This window comes from Belonocnema kinseyi, chromosome 10, assembly GCF_010883055.1.
Source record: "Belonocnema kinseyi isolate 2016_QV_RU_SX_M_011 chromosome 10, B_treatae_v1, whole genome shotgun sequence".
In the NCBI taxonomy this organism is placed as follows: Eukaryota; Metazoa; Arthropoda; class Insecta; order Hymenoptera; family Cynipidae; genus Belonocnema; species Belonocnema kinseyi.
In genome coordinates, this window is record NC_046666.1 from 113,737,482 (window position 1) to 113,765,378 (window position 27,897).

Sequence of the window (27,897 nt, forward strand, 5' to 3'; positions counted from 1 at the left end):
TCAGCTAAGTTGCCTATTTTCGGCAGGAGTATTGTGCGCCCTTCCACCAACCACTCTGGAATCGGCTCTTCCGACTTCAAATATGAGGTGAAAATACGGGCTCCGTGTCCATCTTTATTCATTACTAAATTTTAAGAGTCAAATAGAAACCTGTTTTGATGATGTTCAATAATTGTCATCTTCCGAATTTTGTTTTGACTTTCTCAGGGATACTCCGAGCATATCGACAATTATTCCAAATTAGTTACCTAAAGCTAGAAGAGGAAAGACACATTTTGAGTAAACGAGTTGATAAGGCAAAAGCGAATTTGTCAGAAGTTTTATTCTATGTAAAATTTTTGGGACGTGCAATTTCAAAATTGCCGTTTACTTAATAAACGTTTATCTGAAATCCGTTATCTTTTTATTCCTGCGGTAATATAAGTATCAGTTCGAAAAATTGTATGTGAATTTAATTCTGAAAAAGTGCATATATTATATATTCTGTTTAAAACTTATGTAAAAATTTATTTTGAGTGCTATATTACATTGAAAAAAATATATATTTAACTCTTTAAGGTTAAAAACTTCTTATTTTCTCACTAATAATATTTTCGCCACAGAATAAAGAAATCCAGACAACTCTATATGAAACGACTATCAGATAACGGTTTAAGTATTCTTAAATTTTACATTCTCATCATGATGAGAAGTTTTAGCCTGTAAACACGGTAACATTTTAAGAAGTTTTTCGATTGGGTTGCATTTTGGCATACTTTATATGAATGTGAAAATAAAGGATGAGTTCGTCAGGCAGATATTATAGGCTGAATTTCAAAAAATTACAACATTTATTAAATTATTGAGAGCATTTCTTTTCAAGATTTAAAATTTTTCTGTACAGCTATTCGTAGTACTCGTAAACTCGAACAATTTATTCTCATGACTTTTTTCGATAAAAAGAAAATTGTCAGAATTATAGCATTCTCAAACTCCAAATAAACAAACGAAAATGAACAATTTAAGGCAAAGAACAAACGGTACGAATAAAAGACAAGAGAAGAAAAATGTTTATTTTTTAAAGCCCTGCAATTTTAATATAACAACATTTGAAATATCGTTAAGGTACTAGTTTCATGTGAAAAGTGTATTTCGTGGAATGCATCAAATGTCGACATTTTGAGACCATCTTTGTCAGCAAAAATAGTTTTTACGTCGGTTTATGTCGTCGTTGTCGTATGTATACCGCATAACGTTCGAACGACTAATCGCAGTACGGCTGTTTATATTCAAAGAAGATACGAACAAATTATTCCTATGACTTTTTTTATTACAAAAAGAATTACCATAGTAGCATTTTCAACATTCAAGATATGAAATAAAGCCTAGAGAAGAAAATCGTTACTTTTTTTTAAGTTCTTCCGAGTTTATCACAACAACTTTTTAAACTTTCTTACAAAATCGAAACCTTAAATTTTTATCAGACAAAAAATCATGAAAATTCAATCATTCCATTTTGCGGTCAAACCATGCAAGATACGAAAAATATGAAGCGGCAAAAATTGTGTTCCTAAAAATATCTAAACATTTTTTAAGAATTACTTTTTTATAGGATAAGTGGTTTTAATTTTATTCGTAAATCTACATTAAAAATATAAAAAAATTAAATTTTTGGACAAACGACAAGCCACATAAAAAATTAATGACACAAAAGGTGTTCATCCAAAAAAGAACTACAAATTTGTTTTGTATACTTTTTTTTATAGGATGCTTTGTTTTTGTTTTATACATAAAAAAATAAAAATGGAACGAATAAAATTTTGAACGAACGACACAAGCTATGAAAAAAATTGATTGAGAAATGTTGTTCAACAAAAAAAAAGAGTTAAAAATTTGTGATGAATAATATTTTGATAGGACGCGTAGAAAAATTAAATCAAATTAAAAACTAATATTGATTATAAATGAATAATTAATAAAGTAATGTTAAAAATCTTAAAAATAACATTAAAAATAAAAATAATAAATTTTGTGGAAAACGACACAAGGTATTAAAAGAAATTAATAGAACCAATTTGTTCTCTCAAAAATGATCTACAAATTTCGTATAAATAATTTCGATACAGAATAAGTAGATTTTCTTTTAATTGTCAAAAAACAAGATTAAAATAAAAAAATTTATAAAAACAAAGCAATAAAAATACGTATGTTTCAATACGATTGCGTATTATGAATTTTAATAATATAAATTGATTGAAATGATACGTTTTGAATGTAGCTGAGAATAAAATTTTTTGCAAAATTAGCATCAAATATTGAAGTGATCATGATAAATAAAATTTGTACATTATTTTGCAATATATTAATAAGCAATCCCAATTCGAGGAACATACATAAATGTAATATACATTTAATATTAAAGTCTTAAACATAATGTAGAAAAGTTAACATTGTGGACTAAGTCGCGCACGAAGCACGAGATACGTGATAGGCATGTGTTCGCTAAAGCCGAAATAACTTTCACAAAAGAGAATTCACAATATTCAAGTCATAGTTGTCCATTCTTAGACCTTTAATTTTAAAAGGTGGATAAATGTGGGAGAAATACAAAGATCAAGCGCGCCGGGGGAGGTAAATACATTATGGAGCGGGAAGCTCTTTCAACAAGAGGAAATTGACAATCTCAAAATTACAGTTGTTGATGTTTTGACCTTTCATTTTGAAATGTCTGTGCAGAAATGTGGGGAAAATACGAAGACCGAGCGCGAAGCTGCAAAAATTAGCAGTCGCGCGCCCCAGGCGCGCTCAAACATGCTGGCGAAGATTTTTTTTTAAATTGATACGGAATTATGGTTCTGTTACAGTTGTCTTTTAAAGTATTTTTTAGTAAATATCATTTAGTTCACAGTAAAGAAAATTATTTCGATGTACATTGCCTAAATTAAGTTTCCGGACCGGGACTCGAAAGATCGAAGAACTTAAAATATAAAATAATAAGAGTGTTCGAAAACTTAAAAACTAGAATTATGTACAATTATATTTTCCAAACAGCTTTCACGTTTAAAAAGAGCATTTTGAAATTAAAATTTCGCACCTATCACGCATGCGCATAATCATGCACAGAGTCTCAACACGGGCCACATGTATTTTCAAAGAGATCCGATATATTCTGTAATTTCGACCGCCAAACGTTCAAAAATCAATACCAAACACCAACAAACGACCACCAGATGATATCATAAGGAATTTAAAAAAAATTGAAGTGCGGTGCTAACGGAAGTTGACGCACTAATTTTGAAAACTCGGTAACTTTTTTAATTTTGACCACCAAACGTTCAGAGTTGAATCATAAACACCACCAAAGGACCACCAAAGGACCACCAAATGATAACAAAAAGGATTTTCTGAAAATATTAAAATTTTCTGTGCCACCGTGAAGGTGACTCCCCAAATTTGAAAAATCAATAACATTGTCAATTTTGACCACCAAACCTTCAAAGTTGACCACAAAACACCACCAAACGACCACCAAACGATTGCATATAAAAAAATCTGATATTTGAGAGTTGGGGTGCCAACTTCACGGGCTTTATTATGAGGCTTATTTCAAAGATGCATTAGGAAAGAAGCATGTTCCTTTAGTTGGGCTTCCAGACTTGCTCTACAACATTCGAAAAAGAGCCAGGCGTGCCGGAATCAAAATGCTGAGCAAGTAGTGCAATTTGGAGAATGCTGCATACAGTCTGTTCCACAAGACAATTTACACATTTTCTCGGAAAGTTTCAAACATTTTTTTTTCCTTTCTTTGATGGCCTGACTGTACGTTCGAAGGGCTACGGCGCAACCACCGATTCGGTTCAGTCTCACTGGAAGTGTCGAATATTACACAACACTGAGCTATGAGTGTTACCTACGCTAAACGTTTCGAAGCACTGCTCAAGCGCAACCCAACTCTCCGGCTGCGTGAAGCCAAAGCTAAGCTATCGGAGAAGGGACTACATGTTAGCATAAACACCATAAGATGCAGATTATCTGAGGCGAAACTGCAGTACTGTTCCACGAGGCAGAAGCCCCTGCTCTCAGAGGTTCACATGAAAAAACGCTTGGCATGGACTACGAAAAATGTTGATCGCGATTGGTCCAATGTACTTTTTTCGGGCGAAGCGTCCTGTTGGGAATAGGTTCCCATAAAACGTGCCTGGTCTGATGCTGGGGAGCGTTTCCTCTAGCGAACTATTAAACACCCCAAAAGAATCCATGTTTGGGGATGCTTCTCACAGCGCGGTTTTGGCTGTTTAGAGCTTTTTACTGAGAACCTCAACGCTGAAAAATACTCGAAATCTACAAACTTTTTCTTCTAAAGTTTGTACAGAAGATGCTTGGAGCCAAACATGAGAATTGGATCATTCAAGAGACAATAGCCCCAAATATCACAGTCTCCTCTGCACGTCCTGGAAAGCGGAAAATGGCATCACGACCTTGGACTAACCTTCAAAATCTCCTCATGCGAATCCAATAGAAAATGTGTTGAATTTCAATTAATTCTTCATTATTCTCTGGAATTACTTTAAGTTCGAGTACAATTACTCACCTGAAATAAGCATAAATTATTTACTTATTAAAAAACCAGAAAATGGTAGTTTCTCTGGCATGTATCTTGTGAACAATCAGTGCTGGAACTATAAACTTTTTAAAACATTTTTTCTCTGTTTAAAAACGAAGAAAATAGTCCGTATTTTAAAAGGAAAGATGTAATATTTAGCTCAGTATTATATTATTAATAGGTCCCTTTTTGAAATGTTTTTTCTCCGTTTGTTGTGATTATCTCGAGAACCATCTGAGCAACCAGAATGAAATTCAGGTGCTCATTGTACTCAGATTTAAAAAAATTTTAATCGCGTATTACATGTTGTCAAACAAAAATGTCTACATCAATTTATATTTATGATTTAGAATGTCAAAAAACAGACTTGTGGAATAACATTTATATACCATATTTTATTATTTTAGCAATAAGCATGATACTGACAAATAATATCAGAGATCCGTCTAAAACTTTCATTCTGTTACGTTACGTAATTCAAAAAGTACCGAATCTTTTGTTTTCTTTTCATTGTGGTTTGACAGAATGTACGAATCTACGCACCTAAACCAATATTTACCTTATCCTCGAAAAAATATTTGTTAAGCAAATTATCCATTGTATACTTAGAAGTATGTGTTTTATCATCCGATAAACATAGGTAACATCTTAATGTCATGATATTAATAGCATGAACTCAATGTCATCTCTGTCCACAATAATTTAATTATTTAGATATCGAAATGACAGAGGTGCGCTACATGATGCGTGCTAACACTCAAAGTACATTTTTATATTTTTGAATTCATCATAGAAAATAGAATCGAAAATAATGATAACAATTTTTTTGTAAATTTAAAAATTAATAAGTAATTAACAATTAAATAATAACCAATTAGAAACATAATTTAGATAGGAGTCTGACTAAAATTAATTAATTTAGGCGAAATTACGTGAGAAATCGTGATACAGCTTTGCTTTTAAGATAGAAAATCCATTTATATTATTATTGTTAGCAATTGGGAAAGTGTTCTATTAGACAATCCTTAACGAAAAATTGCCGGCGACTTATGTCATAATACTTTTCGATAATAAGTAATTTTAAGTAGTTTCATATCAAAGAGAGGTATATTAAAAAGATTTATCAAGAAATTTATAATGATTTCAAAGAGTTTAAAGAGATTTTAAAAGAATGCAGAAAAATTTAATGATTTTGAAGAAATTTCAAAGATTTTTAAAATAATACAAAAAGGTTTAAGGATTTGCAAGAGATTTAATAAGATTTTAGGGTAATAAAAGTGATTTTAAAGAATGTGAAGCAAGTTACTAAAAAGTAACTCAAAAAGATGTCAATGAATTGCAAGAGACTTTAAGGGATGTAATTTGAAGGGATTTGAAAAAAATTCGGAGGACTTTATTGATTTTGAAGGACTCAAGTGATTTTAATGAATTACTAGGGACTTAGTGAGATCTTAAGGTTTCTTTGTAGAGGATTTTATAATAATTCAAGAATAATTCAAAGAGGATTAAGAATTTACAAGTTATTATATTTCATAAGGTTTTAAGACAGTTTTAGTGATTTTAAAGAATGTCAAGCGAGTTTTTTACAAGTTACTTAAAAAGATTTTAATGAACTTGAAAAAACTCAAAGATTCTAAAGATTTTCAAGAAATTTAAAGGAATTCAAGAAAATTTAAAGAATTTTAAAAGAATTGAATTAATTTCATTCAATTTAGAGGAACTTTGACAGGTTTTAAATAATTGTAAAGAAGTTGAAGGGATTTTAAAAAAATTCGGAAGAATATAAGGATTATGATTAAATCTTACAGGATTTCTAAGAGGACAAGTAATTTTAAGGAATAACTAGGGACTTGACGGTATATTAAAGTTTACTTTTATACGTCTTTAAAATATTTCTATAAGTTTTAATGACTTTAAAGAATTCTAAGCATTAAATTGAAAAGTTATTTAAAAAGGTTAAAAGCTATTTGAAAAAATTCAAAATTTTTTAGAATTTTCAAAAGATTTAAAGGAATTTAAGAAAATTGTAAAGATTTTAATTAAAACCAATTTTAGTCAGTTACGAGATACTTCGAACGATTTTAAATTCCAAACAAAAATTTGGAGAAATTTAAGGATTACCAAGAAGTCTTACAGGATTTCTAAGAAGAATCACAGTCTTTTATCATTTTTATTTTCTCCTAGTACCTTTTGAAGTGTAAAAATAATCGCTTGACATCTTTAAACAAACACACTTTAACGCACTTGATAAATTGCAAAATTTTGACCGCCAAATATCACAACAATGCAACCTAACCTCAATCAAGGCACATTATAAATTTCCTTGATGGTGTGTCCAAATCATACACTTCCCCAACAGCTAACAATAATTAAAGAAATGGCTTTTATATCTGAAAAGCAAAGCCATATAACGATTTTTCACTTACTTTCTTTTCCAAAATTAATATTAGTCAAACTCCTATGCAATCAATGCTTTGTATTCCACCAAGTGAGAAGGCCTTATATATTTCCGACAAACGGTCATTTTAAAGACAAACACTTATCTTTTTTGAATAGCATGCCAAATTTCTAAGGCGGCTTGATTGGAATCGATGGTTTAAAAATATTTTCAGTAGTTTTTTAAACTGAACAATGAGAGAGAAAGTTTGATTTTGACGAAACTAATACACTCTTCCAGTTGCCTGGCTGAAATATGTATTTTAAATTTTTTCGGAAGTTTTTTGACTAGGGAATATAACAGAAAAGGTGTACTTTTGACGAAAAACTTTTAACTATTTAAAAAAATAGGCCATACGCCACCAGACCTCGAAATTATTTAAATTTTAAAACTTTTTTGCATAGGAAATACAATAAACAGGAAATACAATAGATAGGTTCCCATCTTGACGACACACTACGTATTATCACTTCTGAAGCAGAGGCCAAAGGTCAGCAATCTTAGAAATGACTGAAACACCCCATCGTTTTCAGAAAATTATGCATTATTATTATTATTAATTTATTTATTAAGTCCCTAGGGCTAAACAGCCCTCTGAGGAACAAATTTTACATATGTTTACAGTAAAACATAACAACTCTGATCAAATGACAGATATGACGTAGGTAAGAGAAAAAAAAGAAAAAGTTAAAGTTAATTATAGATAGCTAAATATAATGCAACATATTATTAAATGACTATGAGTAAAATATGCTAATATAAGCTAGCCGTTGGCATAACGGTTATAATCAGAAAACTTTAGACTTAATTGTAAGGTGATAAAAATTAGAACAGTAATCAGAAATGTGAAAAGTTACATTTATAATAATGGGACACAAAAAGTCACTGAAAATTAGAAAAATAAACAATTTACTATTAACCAGTGCGAAATTTAAAAAATTTCTATATTGAAGAAAAAGTTAAAGAAAAGCCTCTTAGAGTGATAGGGCGAATGTGAATTTCTGATTGATTCAGGTATCTTATTCCAAAGACGCGCTCCCTTACCATAAAGGATCTTTGCAACTTACAAGATTTATGACGTGAAACTCCAAGGACCGCTTTTCTTGCACGAAGCCTACACTGAGCAGGTAATGTCACATTTCTGTTTTATTGACGATTAAGGATGTACCCCAAATCTCTGATACATTAAACGAAGGGAAAGTCAAGGCCATCAACCTTAAGCTGAGGCAGAGACCCTAATATAGCAGCAGACGGAGAAGAGCACTTTCATATGACAACGGCTTTAGTTTTTAAAGGGTTTAAGCTTTAACCTACTGTTAAGTGCCAATTGATGCCCAATATTAATATCCTTCTGTACTCGCGCAATCAAACTATTAATGGAAGAAATAGGACCAGATATATATAGTTTAAAATCATCCGCGTATTTATAGTATTTGCAAAACTCAAGATCACTACCAAGGTCAGAGATGTAAACACCGAATAGGAGTGGAGCAAGAGTGGAGCCCTGAGGAACACCACTCTTGACCCCCACCCAATCAGAACGCTCATTCTTATCATTAAACACTTGTAGAAAACAGTTTTTAAGGTAGGACTCGAACCACGCAACTGCAGAACGAGATAAATTAAAGTTACGAAGTTTATTTAAAAGCAGCTTGTGATCAACAGTATCGAAAGCATCTAAGTAACTCGTACGGTGCGAATGCACAATACGTTTAAGCGGCTTGGACATAGCACAGTGTCGAAATAGGCCGGACATTATTGCGAGAAGAGGGACTAGAAACCTTAGGAATAGAGGGGATCAGCGCATGTTTCCAGAGATCAGGGTAAAGCCCTACTTGAAGAGAAGAGCTATAGATGTGAACGAGTATAGGAAAAATTACAGGAAGCGCTAGACGAATCATTTTTACAGAAATACCATCTATTCCTAAAGCATTTTTTTATTACAAGAATGTTACCAAGGAGATCTTCAGGTGTTGTCAAAAAAAAAAAAGAAATCCGTATCTTGAAAAGTCGAGCTTGCCTGATCTACGGCGTTACAGGGTGGTAGGTTTGTAAATGCTTTTAATAAATCATTTGATGGAAACTTATGAGCTGAGGCATCATTCTTATTTGGAATTAGATGTAAGCGTCTAAGTAGGCGCCAAATATTTTCATATTTATTCTTGTTCTTTATAGCATTGTAATTATACTGATTATACGAATCCCTGATTTTAGTTTGGACTAAATTCCTAAGCTGACGAAATTGAGCTTGTAGCAGAGGATTTTTAGTTTTCTTTGTGGGGCGACGCTTATTATTACTTTCCTTCATGAGGTTTCTAATTTCCAATGTGATCCAAGAAGCTGAGTCTTTATGCTTATGTGTAACGTGTAAAGGTGCAAACTGATCGAATGATGCAACTAAAAACGAACAAAAAATATTTAATTTACTAATAATGTGTTCAATTCTTAGTATTTTTTCAAAATCATACGTCATTAAGTGCTCCTGAAACTTACACTCATCTACAAATGCAAGATTTATTATCTGAGTTTGATTACAGTTTGTGGATTGAGTAAAAATATATTTGAAATTAATATTTATGAGATCATGATTAGATGAAAACGGAATAGGATGTTAATTATAAGAATTCAGCTTATCAATATCATCTACTATCATTAAGTCTCTTCGGGAACTGGAATGATCAGTATAATGGGTTAATTTATGAGGCACAATACATAACCCAGCGGCATGTATGTATAATAGTTGTTAAATATTTAGTACGGTTACAAATCACATCTAAATTAGTATTAACATCCCCTGCGAGAATAATATTGTTGAAGTTAGGTACAAGGATAAAAATTTCCGATTCAAGTTCAGTGCCAAAATAGGCATTTCGAGGTTTATAAATAAACCAAGCCAAAACACTACAACTACACTTGATTGGTGACTTGAGTTTAGCCAAGTCTCTGACAGTGCGATAATATGATATGCACAAGCTGAAAGAATGTCGGAATACATGAATGTGGGCCAAGAGTGACTAGGCATTCACATGACAAATACTTTAAAAAATCCATAATGAACTGAGAGTAAAGTTAGTTCCACAAAGAGAATAAGCAAAAGTATATTCAATAATAACCCAGCATTAAATGTACAGACTATTAACAACAAAAATAATTGTCAGTACCCAACTCAGTCGAACCTTCATACTAACAATTCTAAATAATAGGGGATAACAAGACTAAAAATTGCTTCTACTCTGAATGGACAAAGTAAAGACAGTGATGACAAAAGCCCTTAAATATATAGCTTAAAAGAAGTTACAGACTGCACTTATAAATTGCTTCAAATTAGATGTACGAAGGCGAAAAAAAATGCTAAAAAAAATAGCGACGTATTGCTAACTAAATTAGTAACAAATATGCATATAAAATACAAATCAACCACGCATAATAAAGCCTATAGGTTGTCAGAAAATACTTCTCACCCTGCAGAACATTACTTAAAAAATTAGAGAGTTAAAAAAAATACAAGAGAAATAGCCAAAAAAGTATACAAACAAGGTAATTGATTAGCTGCTAGGTCCACATGATGCAGCTCAATCCTGAAGAAGTCTCAACGGAGGGCATCAAGGTCGTTGATGTTGGTTAACAAAATTCTGGGTGAGCCATTATCTTTACGGCAAAAAATCATACCCCTAGTTATACAAAGGTACTTAAATTTTTTATTTCTTCTAAGCTAAAAAGCGGCATTATATATCAGCCGATTATTTTTAGAGAGCGATTCTCTTATACACCGCGGCACGCTGTCAGTCCAACCAATCATATTAGTTGTGAATCCACGCTTTTTCCTGCAATTTTCCAAAAGTTTCACACGAGTAGATTGCTGAAGTAATTTAACCACCAATATTGGTGGAATGTTCCGTGATCTATCATTATTTGTAAAAACTCTAAGGCGGTGAATAGACGAAACATTATCTTTTGTGAGGGGTACCTCTAAAGCAGCAGGAATCTAACAGAAAGTAGCAGGCAAATCCTCTAACTGTTTCAAAGGTAACCCGTGAACCTCAAGTATTGAAGAAAGCGCAATTTGTTCTAAGTAGTCACATATATTCATTAAACTAGAAATTTGAGTCTTCAAAACCCTGTTCTCATTTGTAGCAGATTCAGAATCTGCTTTAAGCTTTATGATATCCGCCACGTTCGAGAATGTGGTCTCCTCTGATACCGCAATGCGGGAAGTATTTTTGACATCAACTTTTATTTCCTTGATGGCTAATTCAAATGAATTATTAAATGCCATTTTTCGGCCTCAAAATTCTCCAACAACGTAGCGATTTTTAGAAGGCCAGATTCCTGTCCCTTAACAACAGCATTGGAGATTAGTGCTTTAACTCCTGGCCCAAGCGAGGCAGAAGACATCCCTGGCTTACTGATATCTCCCTCAGGCTAAACAGAGAGAAGAGACCCTCGACGGCGAGTACTTTCTTTACCCAAAGATTTAGAGAAGTTAGTGCAGTTCCAGACCTTCTGTTTTTTGCTGATACTATCAATGTCCTTAGTTGCCAAATTCAGACATGTTATATGTGACAATGCACTACACTTTCCACAAGCTAGCGAGTTTGTCGATCATCTCACTATCAATCCATTACAAACCGCATATTGGAAACGTAACCCGCATGAAGCTCCAATTTAGTATGACAAAATAAACCGATTTACTGAATGAAAGAAATGAAACAAAATGACTTTATTTGTTCCCTAGAATAAGTGTAACACCACTAAACATTCATAGCACCTTCACTTCTTTATAACATCCGTAATTTAACTAATATAACGGAGCGATAGAACAGACGTCATGTGCAAACGACCAGGGCCGTACCTCCATTTGTATGAAGGAAGTTCAAGTTTTAAGAATTATTTCGCAAGTTTTTTCGCAAGTTTTTCGAACATCAATGACAGCAAAAAATGTCTCATTTTGACCAAAAAACTTTTATCAACTTTTTAATACAGGCCGAAAGTCAGCAAAGTTGAACATTATTTACACTTCTCACGATTTTCAGAAAATAATGCATCTATTCAAGTATCATAATTGAAATTTATGCTTGAAAAGTTTTACGATAGTTTTTCGAGTACGGATTAGCGTTATATCGACTACAAACTTTTACCCATGTTTAAAAATAATCAAATTCCCACCGAAGTTCTGAATTATTCACCATTCTCATCATTTACAAAAAATAATGCATTGCTTCCAGTAGAATAATCAAAATTTAACTTTTTGAGATTTTTTGTTATTGTACTTTTTCAATTAAATAAGACAACAGACCAGGTCTCATTTTTACGACAAACGCTAACCTATTTGTAAAAAAATGCAAAATGCCACCGAAGCTGAAAATTATTTACAGTTCTCATGATTTTCAAAAAATAATGAATTCTTTCCGGTGGCATGATAGGATTTGATGCATTAGAAATATTTCGGGTAGTTTTTTAAACAGAGAAGACAGCAGGCAAGGTCTCACTTTTACTACAAACTCTTATCGAAACTTCTCCTCGCTTTCTAAAAATAATTCCGCTGCTTCAATCGCTTGAATGAAATTCATGTTACAACAGTTTTGTGGGTAGTTTCTTGGTAAAAAAAATTAAACAGGTGATACTTTGACGAAAAACTTTTACCTATTTTTAAAAATAGGACAAGTGCCACCGAAGTTCGAAATTATTTACAATTCTCGTGATTTTCAGAAAATAATGCATTGCTTGCGGTGGCAATTCAGAGAATTCAGAAGAATCCAGAAGAATTCAAAAGAATGCAGAGAATTCAAAAAATGCAAATAATTCAGAAAAATTCAGAGAATTCAACAGGATTCACAGAGTCCAAAAAAGGATTTACAGAGATCAAAATATATTTTAAAATTTCAAAAAATTAAGAGAATAGTAAAACAATTTAAAAAATGCAAAAGATTTCAGACAATTTAGAAGAATTCAAAGAATTCAGAAGTTCTCAGGAGAATTCAGGGCATACCGAAGACTTGGAGCAATATAAAATAATTAATGGTTTACTGTAAATATTTCGAAAGAATTAAAGAAAATCAAAGGAAAAAAAAATAATTCAACATGTATTCTAAAGGAAAATATATTTTCTAAGATTTAATATGTCGTCTCGCAGTAGCCGTGTTTAATTGTACCAATGACGTTCACAACATCCTGCAACTTTAAATTACATGGCCTCAGCCTTTTTTTCACAAACCCTCTCGCCAATGACACATGAACTGTGAATGATCTATCGCGTGCTTCTAATTGGTTAATATTTAACCATTAATTCCTTATGAATTAATAATTTAGAACAAATTTCTATTATCATTTTCGATTCCATTTTCAATGAGGAATTCAGAACTATAAAAATGTACCTTGAGTATTGGGACACCCTATAAAACTATACAACAATTTAGAAATTAAAAGATAAAGATAGGGGTGTCTTCTAATACTTTTTTTAGATTTAAATGGATAAAAATGGGTTTTTTTGGCAATTTCCTTAGGGACGAAAATAATAAAGAATCTTTCCAAAAAGTTTGTTCCAAATTTGATAGGTCAATTTACCAAATTTCTAGCTTCTCACACATGAGTCTAAAATAAACAAATCAAAAAGTTTTTTAAAGTTTCGATGCTTACTTACTGAACCAAAATTTTTTTGAAAAATGTTAATACTTTACAAAATGGCGGCCATTTGAATAAAATCCAATTTTTACCCAAAAATTTGCTTGAATTTGTTTTAAAAAAGTTGTTTAAACAATTTTTTTCTTCAATTTGGAATGGTTTATCAACAAATGGAATATTTCGGCAATGTTTATACGCAAGTTCAAGTCAATGGGTTAGATACTTTTTGAGCGATGAGTCGATCAGCCATTCCGGAGCACACATTAAGCCAACTTCTTTTTCTTCGTGGAGCTGGTTTATTTCCGAAATCATGTTCTCGGCATTTGCTGATTGGCTGAGATTTTTTTTTACTTGCGCGTGGCTAGACCTTGTGCGAGTTCGATCACGGCCCGATCGGCAGTGCGCTGTTTCGGGGATGAAGAGCTCAACTAAGGCTCTAGAATTTTCACTGTATGTTTTTGTGTTGTCAAGCTCGCGTTTAAGTAAAAAACTCGATTTTTTGGAACCGTTACAAAGGATACCCCTATTAAACTAAAGAATTTTCCTACACCCCTCATGTATTTTATACCAGGCCGAATCCATTTCAAATCAGACAGGTTCACACTTCAGGTTGGAGAATCTTTCAGGGACGAAATATGTGGGTGTTTAGAGGAAATGAGGTTTTTTGGAAAGCAAGGCAGAAAATTTAAATACGCATAACCTCGTACAATTTTTTTTTACAAACTGTAAACATATAAACCGATTCTGCGACTTCATGTGTAGGACCTGTCTGAATGAAATGAATTTGGTGACCAGTCTACTTCTGTAATTGTTCATAAACGCTCACATGATTCAAATATTGCGCATGTTCTTCCTTATTTTAAAACAGGGAAGTCTCTTCCGCTTCTTTAAGTGCTTCGCCATACTTTCTCCTCGCACGCTCATTCGCTCTATACCAAACACGACAAGAGCGGGCATTGACGAGTAACAGATTTGTGCTCTTTACTCATTCTGCGGACATCCCTGCTTTAAAAGATTAACAGAATGTCAATGATCCTTTATCTTTTTCATGAAAGTGCACAGGTAGCGTATTTTATGGTCATGTATTTTTATTCCCGCCAGTAAACATGGTCCTACAGTTGGTGCACGTGCACTGTCAGCAGGTTTCCAAGCACATAAAAAACGACTGGCAGTACAGATACTGCCAGTGAATTATAGAGCACAGTTGTACTCTATAATAAATAAGAGCCGGACGCTTCAGTCTTCAGTGTCTTCATTGCTATGTTTGTGTGTGAGTGGATGTTTGCCGTCGATAATTTCAAGTATAAGTGCAGTATTCTCGTGATTGACATCTTGGGCGGTATGTCTGTAAGGTATGCGTTGCATGAACGAAAGGCGGTGAAAGTGAGTGTTGGAGTAAAGCTGAAGCAAATAAGCAAAGCGGGCGCGCTGGTATACTTAGGCCGGTGTCGTGGGAAGTGCATGACAAAGGAAACGCGGTCCGATGCATCAGAGTGCGCGTCAGTTGCAGGATGTGCGTGGCGAAAGAAAGGGAAAGTTCGGTGGTATATGGGGTGATCGTGACAGTCGGTCTTTCAGGTACGGTCGAATCAGTCCGCGTCGTGACGTGGGGAACAGTCGTCAGCCTGCTTGGCGATGTCAAAGGCGTGTGTGACTGGTTGGTTTTCAGCTTTGACGCGGTAGGCCAGTCAGGGGCACCTAACGCCGACGTACCCTAGCCTCGATGGGTGGCCACGGGTAGCCAACAAAACTGTAAGATCATTTTTGGAAAAACCTTGATGAGAAACTTTTCTCTTTGATCAATATTTATCTGAAAAGGTCACTGAGGCTTAATCATTATAAAAGTTAAACAAGAAAATTATGCAACAAATAATCTCCAGAAATCTTAATCTAATTATATAATTCTGGAAAACTTTTCGGTCAAAGAAAACGTGTCATTGCTTGTGAGGAACGTTTTCAGAACAATTGTTTAATAAACCAATGTTTACAGTTTCTAAAAAAAATATTTTAATAAAATTTAACAAATAGAATGTGAAGACAATTCAATCGACTAAATAAGCGATTGTTTATTAGGACTTGATAAAAATTACGACTATTTAGTGATATTTATAAAAAGTCGAAAAATCAAATAACACAGGTTTACAAGTTTAAACTTTCCCTCTGAAATTATACTAGAAGGAGATAGAAGATGCACAAAATACAGAAACCAGCGAATCGCCAAATTTATGTAACAGACCCTAAAGAAATAAGCACACAGCACTCCATAATAATAACCTTTGAGTAAATAATTTACGCCATTTTAGATAAACCTTCAATCAACGAATACTTGCTCTTGCATCCCTCAACAAAAACGAATCCCGGGCTCCCAAGTCACGCGCGATCGAGATATTGCTCGACTAGTTTTAAAGTATTAAAAAGTTTAAGCTTTAATTTGATATGACCTTAAAACCTCTACCACGTCGATTCGTCCACCTACAATTTTTCGAAATAAAAAACAAAACTATTTTGGGGAAGTTTTAACCAGATTTTGCTCAAAAGCTTGACGCTATGGACAAGTCTTAACCTCGGATTCACTTCAGCGTGAAAAAAAATCCTAGAAAATAAAATGTCGCATTCTGATCGCAAACCCTATGCATACCAATGCAACTATTTACAAAATGCATTGCAATTAATTCTTGTTTTATTCTCCTTGCATCTATAAAATAATATTTAGTGTTATATAAAACGTATTTTTTCTGCATGAGTGCTCATTTTTTACTTGAGTTCAAAGCGCTTACAAACAGTGAAGAAAGGCTTAATTATTTGGTATGTACATCCTTATGTTTAAATTTTTACCTAGAATGTCTCCGAAACGCCAAAGACGAAGAAGCATACAGAACTCTTAATCGCTAATAAAAAAATAAGCGTAATCATACTTGTAAGTCTATAGCCGAATAATGATGATCTTTGGATGGTATAGAATTTCCAGGCAACCAATTGAATATGTGTGGTACGTCTTTTGTGGCTGTGATCAGGAGGCATGCTGACAAAAAACCAAAAACTGTTCCTATGGCGAGAGTCAATACAAAGCGTTTCCCTCCTCGACCTTTGTGAGAAAATAAATAAATTAATTTTGATTAAAGCGAGATTCCTATTAAAATAAGATAATCTAAGGATATTCTTGCCAACGCTAGGAATATGTTATACGGACGATATAAGTTGTCTGATCGGACACAGGTGGGGTTAGTGACAGTCCTATAATTTTGACAAACATTTATTTAAGTGGAAGAGGTACAATTTTTAAACATTTAATGCAAAGTCTTATTCTCAAAAATGTATATCTATAAATAAATAAATTTTTTCGGGGTGGGTACACTTCAGAAATTATGCTCCACATTAGGTCTTACTACGGTATAAGTCTATCAATTAAAATCCAAAAGTCAAACTTGTGTTCAAAAATCCATACCAAGCAAACGAAGCTTTGACGTCTCCTATAGGTGTCATCAGGTTAACATTTCAAGTCCAATGTGATTTTTGAAGTAACAATACAGGTTTACTGCCATGAGATTTTTGTAATTACAATCATTATTAGTGTTATGTTCAATGACAAACTTCTGAATGTGATTAGTGTTCCCAAAATGTAGCCCCCGAAAGCTTCAAATTATTTGCGGATAAATACAGTATTTATGAAAAAAACAATATTCTGTAAAATATTTTTTTAAAGGTCAAGGACAACCATTTTTTTTAATAAACAAAGGTTTTCCCATCAATGGAAAATTTAATTTTCGTGTGTGGATTACGTATGTAGAAAATCAATTAGTATTTTTTCTAAATTTTTAATATCAATAGGTGTCTAAAAAGATCGTAAGGACTTTTTCTCGACATTTTTTTTTAAATTTTGGGTTAACCATTTTGAATTTAGCATTTTTGAATGCAAATTATGAACTCAGCAACCCAAAAAACCTCCCTTAGTCAGCATCTTATTGAGAATATCCGACGATCGCGCATTTTATAAATTATGGGTTCCCAATTTTAAGCCCTTCATTTTGAATTTGGCAATTTTTACTTCAAATTCGGATTCAGCCACTCAAAAAAAAAAAACACATAGTGTGCGTTTTTTCATAGAACTCTGATTATAGTCTACTTATACCCAGGTTTAATGGTAAGACTACTGACTCGGTCTGTACGCGAAACCCCTTGACGTCGGTATTTCTCAGCGCCCACACCTATAGTATCTCAGTGACTAGACAAGCCCTGTAAACTTCAGAAAGTAAATCAGTACCGACATTGATATCCCAGATCCTTAACCTCTCTCTCACGACACAAGCAACTTAATATTCTTATTTTCTTTTTCTTCTATAAATTAAAAAAAAGATTCTTGTGTAAAATGATAATCAGGAATTGTGCGCAATATATAGACAAAAAAATATATTTAAATCCACTAATAGCAGAACACGTAACAAAAACAAAGAATCGGCAGGGGAATTTGTTTCATGGAAAGAAGAACGGTGAGGATTTCTGGAGGTATATTCAGGAATTTGATGTGATTGCACTGGTAGAGATGTGGGTAGAGAAAAGGGAATGGGATAGAGTAGAGCCAAAGTTGCTAAGGGGGTATAGGTGGAGGCTACAGGAGATCAGAGTAAAGAGGGAAGGAACGGCTAGTGAGGGAATTATTACAGGGGTTAGGGATGGTTTAGAGAAAGATGTTCATGGAGAGTATTGTGGTACTGGGCAACGTAAGCTTTGAAGGGGAGTCGGTGGACGAGATATGGGAGGATCTAAAAGAGAAACTGAAAGCGTATGTGCAAAAGAAGGTATTTAGGAAAAAGAAAACAGTGGTGAAGCCGTGGTGGGATAGGGAATGTTAAATGATGAAGAGAACGGTGAAAAAGAAGTACGGGAAGTGGAAGGAAGGAACCGCGACAAGGGAGGAGTACGTTTAAATGAGGAAGGAGTTTAGGGTGATGGGTAAGGAGAAAGAGCAGGAAAAGGAAAGAGCTGGAAGAGGAGTTGAGAAGTATTAAGTCAGCAGGGGATGTGTGGAAGATAATTAATAGATTTAGGAAACGTAGGGTGGGGATAAATGAGAAGATAGGGAGCGACGAATGGAGAAAATTTTTAAAGAATTCATTTCAGGGTCAGATCCACGAAAGAAAGATGAGGGGATTAGAAGAACGAAGGAGGTAGATGGAGAGGAGCTGAATGGCGAGGAGATAGAGATGCAGATCAGGAAAATTAAAAAATTTAAGGCAGCAGGACAGGACAGGGTAGAGAACGAAGCGTGCTTGTTTGCCACACAAAAGGTAAAGGAGAGACTAAAGAAGGTAGTGAAAAAAGTATGGAGGGGGAAGGGATTCCCAAGAGGGTGAAGGGAGGGGTTGATCGTACTACTGTATAAGAAAGGGGACAGGGAGAGGCAAACAAATGATAGAGGAATTACGCGGATGAATACAGTGTACAAAAATTAAACGATGGTGTTGGCAGATAGCCTGCGCAAGGATTTTGAGGAGAAAGGAATATTGCCGGAGGCGCAGGCGGGCTTTAGGGAGGAAAGGAGCACTGTTGACAATATTTACGTCTTGCAGCACGTGGTGGATGGCGAACTAACCAAAAAGGGTGCCAAAGTGTATGCGTTTTTTGTTGCTCTAATAGGTGCATTCTGTTCGGTGGATAGGGGGAGGTTGTGGAAGGCAATGGAAGAGAGGGAAGTGGAGAGGCCTGATCGAGAGGGTAGGTAAGGTATACGAGGAGACGAAAGATAGGGTGAAAGGAGGGGAGGCAATCTCTAAGGGTTTCTAGATGGATAGGAGGTTGAGGCTAGGTTGTCCATGTAGCCCAACGCTTTTTGCAATTTTAAACACAGATATGGAAAGTAAGTTAGCAGCCGGAGTGGCAGGAGGAGTTAGAGTAGAAGGAGTCAGGATATGATCACTTGTATAGGCAGATGACATAATGCTGCTAGAAAAGAGCGAAGAGGCTTTAAAGGAGAGGACGAAAAAGCTGAGAAGATACTTGGATAAAAATAAGTTCGAGTTAAATGAGGACAAGTCGAAGGTTATGGAGTTCAGGAAAAATGGTGGGAGAGATCAGGGAGAACGGAAGAGTGGATGGTCATATGAAAGAGAGGGTTAAAGGGGCAAATGTGGTGATGAGACAGGTGTGGGGGCTGGGGAAGAGGTTGTTCGCAGATGATTTTGTAAGGAGAATGAAATTGTTTGATTCGCTAGTGATGAGTGTCTTATTTTACGAAGTGGAGATGTGAGGGTGGAAGGTGAGAGAGAAGGGAGAGGTAAATAGGATCCCGCAGAGATATATAAAGTGGACAATAGGGTTGGCAAGGAATACGCCGAACAATATTGTCAAGAGGGACACAAAAAGAACGAGTTTAGGGATTAAAACGGAGAGTCAAGCGTGTAAATATAAGGAGAAATTTTTGGAAGAGAGGGGAAGTAAGCTGGTTAGGGAGCGTTGGTGAAAGAAGGAGAACAGGCGTAGGGGTGCGAAGATGGAGGTGGACGAAGGATTGCAGATGAAAGAAGTGACAAGGATTTAACGGCGTGGATTATTCCAAGGTTTCTTCTTAACACCTGGAACGGCATTAACGCCTTGTAGAGTCCACTTTATGTGTGCCCCGGGGAGAATTGACGCCTTACGGCGTCAAACACATGTATCACCTTACGGGTCTTTGTTTCAATTTTGACAAAACTGCGTATCTAAGGGTGTTTGGGCTCGTAAAAAATGAATCCATGGTCAAAATGAAAAATGGCTGATCCAATATGCCGGCTTGAACATGTCAAGAAATCCAAAAACTCGGCAGATTTCCGCGAAGCCTTGTTTCTACAAGTATTTAGGGTGGTAGAATGCGAACCCGTCAAAATCTAGCGGGCTTTAGATTTTTTCAATTTTGCGTCGCTATACTGAATCAGCCATTTTGAATTTATAGATTTTGAACATGGATGGACGAAAAAAAAGTTAATTTTTATCTCTTTTTAAATTGCGTTTTTATCTTAGTTTGATGAGGGCATGTGACCATGCCCAAACGAGTTGAACTGAACAGAGGAAAAATACAAATCTTCGCTAAAATTGGCGAAATCTATATTGACTAGGAAACGTAAAATCATAGGCCTCAATAATACACTTGAGTTAATTTATTTTATTACTCTGTATTCTCAAGATTGAAATTGCGGTCCATTTTTTAATTTTTACTTGTTTATGAAAAAAATACTCACACTGTGAGACCCAGGCCCTCTCAAATCTAATAAGCGAACATGAAGAATTATGATTATTATTCTAAGCATAGTACAAGTTTCGGCCAACTGTTGGTCTGCCGTGTCGGCCTCGCTGCACCGCACCTCGCTCACCCAAGTCCGCGTCTATCCTTGTTCCTTATACATGATTGAAAATTCAAAGTGCTACAGCACATTTGTTATTTATAAAAATGAATCCGATTACTTGCAAAGTTGAATAAAAGGAGGCGTGTTATTCTCGGGGATCAATCGTCTCGTCATGCAGAGCAACACTCGCTCTTAGCAGTTTCTGAACGACGAAAAGCAGGCATCGTTGCGGTTAGAAGTGGTGCCAAACCAGCTCTTAAAATTGTAAATAATGATTGTTAAAATTGATAAATAGAGGGAAAAAATGTGTAAAAATGTTAAAAGAAATTATTATACTTTTCGTATTTTTACACATGTTTTTCATTTTGTGTATTTACTTTATATTAAATATAATACAATTTCTTGCATATATACAATTTTTACATAAGCAAATAATGGTAAACCATTAGCAGTAAATCACACCTATGGCCAGGCTTTACGATCGTAAGGAGGGTGCCCACAGGGCACAACGAAATCGCTACGACTGACCAGCAAAAATCGCGTACGCCTTAAAAACACGGAACGACCTAAAGATCTCTCTCTCTCTCTCTGCATCTGTCTCGAAAGTGCCTTAGCAGCTTTTCGGCACTCGGGTATGAGACTGATGTTACGAATCAGCGATAGTTTTGCACCTCTCACCGCACTGATCACAAGGACAATTATTTCAACCGATTTTTGTTTGTTAAAATCACTGCAGCTCCCGTGTAAGGTTTTGATACCACTCCTCCCTTTTCCTCTCCCTGGCAGTTATGTTCAAGTCAGGGAAAGCGTTATATCGAGATTTTACTGTATTTATAATGGCCACCCATTTCACCATCGTGATACGTGGCCATATTAGGGTGCTATATTAGACAGGAATATGCAAACGCCATTTTGGTTCCTGGACAGTTCGCGGGAAACAGTGCAATAAACATGTCGTATAGTCAATCGTTTACGGAATATGTCCGAAAGTTCGTACACGAACTGAGGATCTACCATCACACACTGAATAAGTCAGAGCTGTTGACAATCAAGCAGCATGTTTTTTACAAATACGGATGTTATCTAATACAAGGAGGAACATACAGAAGAGGAAGGGTTAGAACACGGAGATTTAGCAGTTTAGGGTGAGGCATACAAGATCCCGAACACTATGGAATTGAAAGAAAATACTAATAATATCACCTACCTCAAGGAGTTTTGTGACAAACTCATAACATCTGAGAACGTGCGGTTGAACCCTATTCCTAGATGTTAAAAAAATATAGTTGAAGGTTTATCAACAACAAGAAGTCTTCATCGATCGTCCTTCAGAAATAAATTAATCCAACTTTGAAATTATAAATCATTTCACACTTTTATTATTTGTCATACCACTACTCTACCGCAGCCAGAATAAGCCGGCGACAGATAAAGAGAGGCGACACTGAGACTGACCACGGGTGGGCATCCTGTAGAGGAAAAGCAATGTTTTAGGACCAGGTGAAATATCAACATCCGGGTTTCTCTTAAGCCCAAATATCTGACTGACCTGGATGATGAGCTCTGTGAATATTTTTAGTACCGCATTGTAAATTTGGAAGTGGGTCGTTCCCACATGATTTGTATAACTAGATAGTATGTGTTCCAGATATTCGGTGTGTGCATGATTCGCTTTGCCGTTATGATCGGGAATGCCTTGGCTCAAATTGTGACTACGGTATGCTTAAGTGGAAATAAAACTGTCTTGACAAGCCGAAATGAAACCCACCGTGCCCGAATTTAGTCTGGATGATTTAAGAAATACAAAAGTTAGCTCATACGACCTCGACTGGTCGTCCAAATTTCTGTGGAAGATGCAGTGCATCCTCTTGGCGAGGATCTGTTCACGGAAGTTTTGATGCACTATGATCACCCCTTATATTGAAGTCAAGGCCGAGTGTTTTAGCAGCCTCCTCTGCTGCTCTGTCGACGAGCTCAGGGTCTTTGGGGACGCAATTAATTTTTCCTCGCTTCATATAAACTTTAGCGCATTTTTTGACGCAAACTTAATTCAAATCTCTTCAAAGTATTCCCCGACAATCTCTAGAGCTAGATCTAGTTGCTTTTTATTTTTAGCACAGATCTTGAGATCATCTCTGTAAAAAACATGAGTGACCATATACTTTGAATTTCCAGGTTTGCCGAAAAGGTCCCCTTCGGAATAGCGAAGTGCGAGAGATAGTAGCAATAATGTGAGGCAGAATAATAGCGGCCTCATGGTGTCGCCCTGATAGACAACTCTCTGAAAGGATACTCTGTTAGTTGTCACACGATGTTTACCAGAAGAGAGGGTTAATCTAGTTTTCCAAAGCGGCATCAATCTCTCTATGCACCTTACGATGTGTGAATGAACATTTTATGCTTTCCAAAAGACAGATGGTAAGTCCATGGGAAGTCGAATCGCAAGCTTTCCGATAACCAATCCTACAAACTCTCTCGGGACGTCAAATTTTATTTGAATTAAAGAAAACTTTGAAGACTAAGGTTTGTGAGGGATTCCGTTTCAGGTACCAATAGTAAAGCGAGGTTTTATTTGTGGTGCTGTTGTTTTTTGGCTTTTAAGAACGGGAAAGAGAAGTGAGCGTGGTAAAATTTTAGTGAGTGAGGAACGTAGATGTGTTATCGTGAGTGAGAGTGAAGGGTTTGGATGAAAAGGTGAGTAGGATGAAAAGGTGAGAGGGGTGAAAAAGGTGAAAGGTAAAGGCTGATTGTGAGGTTAGACTGGACTTTGCATTGTGAAAATTTAGTCGGGGTGGAAGTGGCGTGTTGCAAGTCTTGTTTAGTAGATAAAGTAGGGTAGAGTAGCATACCGATAACACAGAGCCCAGGCAGAGGGCAGAAGATAAACGACTCAAACGAGAATAACGGGTCGAGTGGGGACGTACGGAAAGTTCAAATGAGTTCTAATGAGTGGAAGAAGTAAACGATGACTTTGAGGAAGGTAAAAATTCTAAGAAAAATGTAAAAAGAGAAACGCCTAAAAGAGAGAAGGGCTAGGGGAACTTGTTGACGAAGATTCAAACAATGTTTATAGGCTTTAGAGAGGAGACATGTGGGATGCTGGAAAATATGAAGAGGCGAGGGAGGGACCTTAAGGAAGAGGTTCAAAAAATACGGAAGGAGATTAGTCGGGAAAATTATAGAAAGGCGATAAAGAGAAAGTCTTGAGAAATGGAAAGCATAGAAAGTCAGCAGAGAGAATATGATGAAAATAGGAAAAGTGAGAGAAAACAGAAGGTAGAGTAGGCTTGCGGGCAGAAAATGAGATTGCTTGAGATTTACACAGATCTAAAGACAAATAGAACCGGAGCAAAGATCAAAGAGCAAAAACCATGTAATGATCAAGGAAGGGTGCTCTTTGAGTCTGCTACTTGCTAACGTGCTGTTATCAGATTTAGAGGAGAAGCTAAAAAAGAAAGGGAAAGGGGGGGCAATATTGGGTAACAGAAAATTATACTCTCTAGCTTACGTGGAAGACGTAGTTCTGTTAGCAAACGACGAGAAGTGCATAGACCTAATGATGAGAATATTCGAAGAGTATGTGGGAGAAAAGGATCCGACGGTAAAAGTAGAAGAGACCAAGGTGATGTGTTTCAGAAGTAGATAAACAATAATAGATTACCTTTGGAAGATAAACGGATAAACGGTGGAAAGGGTGGAGGAGTTTTGTTACCTGGGTTTTTGATTTGAGGCAGGAGTGGGGATCGACCTACAGATGAGGAAAAGGATAGATTGTGCGAGTACAGGAATGGCTCAAGTATGGGATATAGGAAACAGAAGGTCCAAGGACGATTGGAGAATGAGTACCTGGTTGTTTAATGCGTTAGTTTGGGCAGCGTTGTATTATAGAGTGGAGATCTGAGGATGGAAGGAACATAGGAAAGTAGAGAATATGCACGAGAGATTTCTGAGATAGGTTAGGAGATGGGATATCTGTATTTGCCCAGGATACATGTTAAGAAAAAAATGAGGAAAGTTCTGTAAGCAGAAAAGTGACAAGAAAAGGGGTCTATGTAGGAAAACGATGGAGGGAGAAATTGAGGGCGGATGGTTTTGGCTCAATCAAACCGTTTGTATATAGGAAGAGGAATAGGGCACAAAGAGGAAGTAGTAAGGAAAAGAAAGAAATAGGATCCGCCCTAAAATTGCCGAAAATGATCAAAAAACCACCGGGAAAAGATAGAAATATAGAGGGAGAGAAGGAAGATAGGAAAGGCGAGGACAACGATGCAACATAGAAGGACAGTAGAAGTTGAAAAATTAAAGTTAGAGTAAATGCGTGACATGAAGAGGTAATACAGATGAACGAAAAAAGGCAGGAAGAAAGAGGAGAGGAAATAAAACGGAAAATTAGAAAAGAAATATCGAAATTTAGAAGAAAAAAAGCGAAAATGGGAAAAATTTAGGCAAAATTTTGAAAAAGGATGAAGACTTTAGAACAAAAATTTTAAAAACATGATCAGCATAATAAAAAGGTAAAACACTTTGAAAGTAGGATAGTGAATATGTAATGTCAAAGCGAGAGTTTGGAATAGGGGAGAGTGTGAGTAATAAGAGAGAAAGGCTAATGGAAATAAAAAGAAGATTATAAAAGAGAAAGAGAGATGAAAGAAAAAGAAAGATAGTGATAAAAGGTCTAAGATTAGAAGGATGGGAGGTAAAGAAAGCAGTTGTCAATTTTACGTTTTTCGAGCGATTTGGACAACTTGCTTAGACCAAACTTTCAGACGCAAAAAATGATGGTGTTTTAACGAAAAAAAGTATTTTTGTAAGAATAAGCTAATGGAATCATCTTATATGGATACCCCCTCCCCAGCCCTCGGGAGGGGGCTTGTTTATGCATGGGGGGAAATTTGTCAATGATATATCGCTTTTTCAGCGAATGGCTTGTAAAGAGTTCAGGAAGGAATTTTTTAATTATTTGTGGGGGGAGGGGCAAGCTCATTTAGTATGCTCATATATGCAATAAAAAATATGCCCCAAATAAATCTAAAAACTTCTTTCCAAGACTATTTACTAGCTATTCGCTGAAAAACAGGATACCATTGACAAATTGCCCCCCAATGCATTACCCCCCCCCCCATAAGGGGGAGTATCTATATAAAATGATTCCATCAGCTTATTCCTACGAAATTTATTTTTTTCCATAATAGCACCATCATTTTTTGCATCTGAAAGCTTGGTCTAAACAAGTTGTCAAAATTGCTCAAAAAAACGTAAAACTGGCCATTTTTGAACGCTCGAAACATAACTACACATTTTTTTCACGAAAAAAAAAAATTTACTATATCTTTCTTTCATTGATACTAACCTCCACATTTTTTCGCTCGGCTCAAACGATTCGACTAATTTAATGATTTTCACTCCGCCTTAATAAGAGGGACTCGATAAGAAAAAAGAGATTGTTATCTGGAAGCCCAGAGAGAATAGAGAATGATTTGATATGCGTAAAATGGAGTATGCAGTATAAGGTAAGGAAAATAGCGGATGAAGAAAGAAGTTAGGGAGAAAGAACGTGGGTTAAATATGGCAGAATACAGCTAGACAGAATATGGTGGGATTGGGATGAAGAAAAGGAAGAGATATTAAGAAATGTGGTGCCGGGAAACTAGGAGAGAAAGGAACGAGAGATATGATAATAAGAAATAGTAAGAAGCAAAAAGATATGAGAAACGAATGTAAGAAAGAATGGAGGATATGTTACTAGAATATAGCAGGATTGGAGAGAAAGAATACGGAGTTTATGAGAAATTTGACACAGTGGGATGTAGCAGTAACGATGGAAAAGTGGCTAGATGAAAAGGTTACCAAAAGGTTACAAATGGCAAGTTCAAAATGCAAAGAAGAAGAATAAGAAGGCAAAGCAATAGTAGGAATGGTACTGGGAGTGAGCAACGAATGTATAACAGAGAAGTATAATAAAGAGATGAAAAACAAAAGGAAGGATTAATAGTAGAAGAAGTCAATATGGGAGGAAAGAAGTGGAAGATAGTAGGGGTTTATGTAAACGGTGATATGCAGCAGAAAGCAGAGGAAATGAAAGAAATTATGGACGATAATAACGAAGAGATAAGCCTTATAATAGGTGGGGATTTTAATGTGCCAAAGGAAGATAAAGGAGAAACGGAATGAGGTGGAGAGATAGGAAGAAAATCAAAAGATAAGGTACTGAATGGGGAGGGAAAGGAATTGTTTAAGAGCTTGGAGGGGTTGGGATGGTTTATCTTAAACGAAAATGTAGAGGGAGATGAGGAAGGAGAATATATACGCTCAGGAGGAGAAAATGGAACAGTAATTGATTATGTTATAATGGATGATAAGATAATAGAAACGGTCAAGAAGTTAGAGGTAGAAGAATAAAAAAAAATATATAGATAAAAAGGAAGGATAAAAAGGATTTAAGGATAAAAAGGAAGCAAAGGTCAAAATAGCAGGAAAAGGGGATTAGTCAACGGAAGAAAAAGAAGAATTTAGAGAAAAGGTCAGAAATATCAAAATGGGAGAGGGAAATGTAGACGAGATGGAAAAATAACAGAAGAGATAAACATAGGAATAGAGTGCGCAAGCAAAAAAGAAGCTAGTCAAGAAGGGAATAGAGCTGGATGGAATGGGGATTGTAAAAAGAGAGAAAAAAGAGGTCAGAAAAGAATTAAGAAAATGGAGAAAAGAAAAAAGTGGTGGTGAAGCATATTGGAGAAAAAAGAAGTATACTGAGTTGTGTGATTAAAAGAAAGAGGGAGAGAATAATAGATTTGTGGAAGAAGCGTAGAAGGAAAGGACGAAAGAAGAGGTCTGGAAGGTAATAAATACCAGGTGTATACATATGAAACCGGTATTGCCATCTAGCGGCCAGTAGGCACACTTGTAGGCACTGTCGGAACTTACCATTTGTGCTAATTGGC

The 27,897-nt window shown here is 35.5% G+C and overlaps 1 protein-coding gene across 5 annotated transcripts in view; it reads right to left on the reverse strand.

The window, feature by feature from the left end:
- The window catches only part of LOC117181399 (glycoprotein-N-acetylgalactosamine 3-beta-galactosyltransferase 1-like), a 165,225-nt gene that overhangs the window by 87,676 nt on the left and 49,652 nt on the right, over window positions 1–27,897 (reverse strand). The window contains exons 1-2 of one of the 5 annotated variants that reach the window (XM_033374020.1): window positions 22,164–22,468; window positions 16,556–16,725 (exon numbers count right to left, since the gene is read on the reverse strand). The exons of 2 other annotated variants lie outside the window; for them this stretch is intronic. In XM_033374020.1, coding sequence (XP_033229911.1) covers window positions 16,556–16,725; window positions 22,164–22,189 — 196 coding nt within the window. In that variant the 5' untranslated portion in view covers window positions 22,190–22,468. Of the gene's footprint in view, window positions 1–16,555; window positions 16,726–22,163; window positions 22,469–27,897 lie in introns of those variants that run through there. 2 more of the 5 variants (XM_033374015.1, XM_033374017.1) reach the window with 2 other exon arrangements.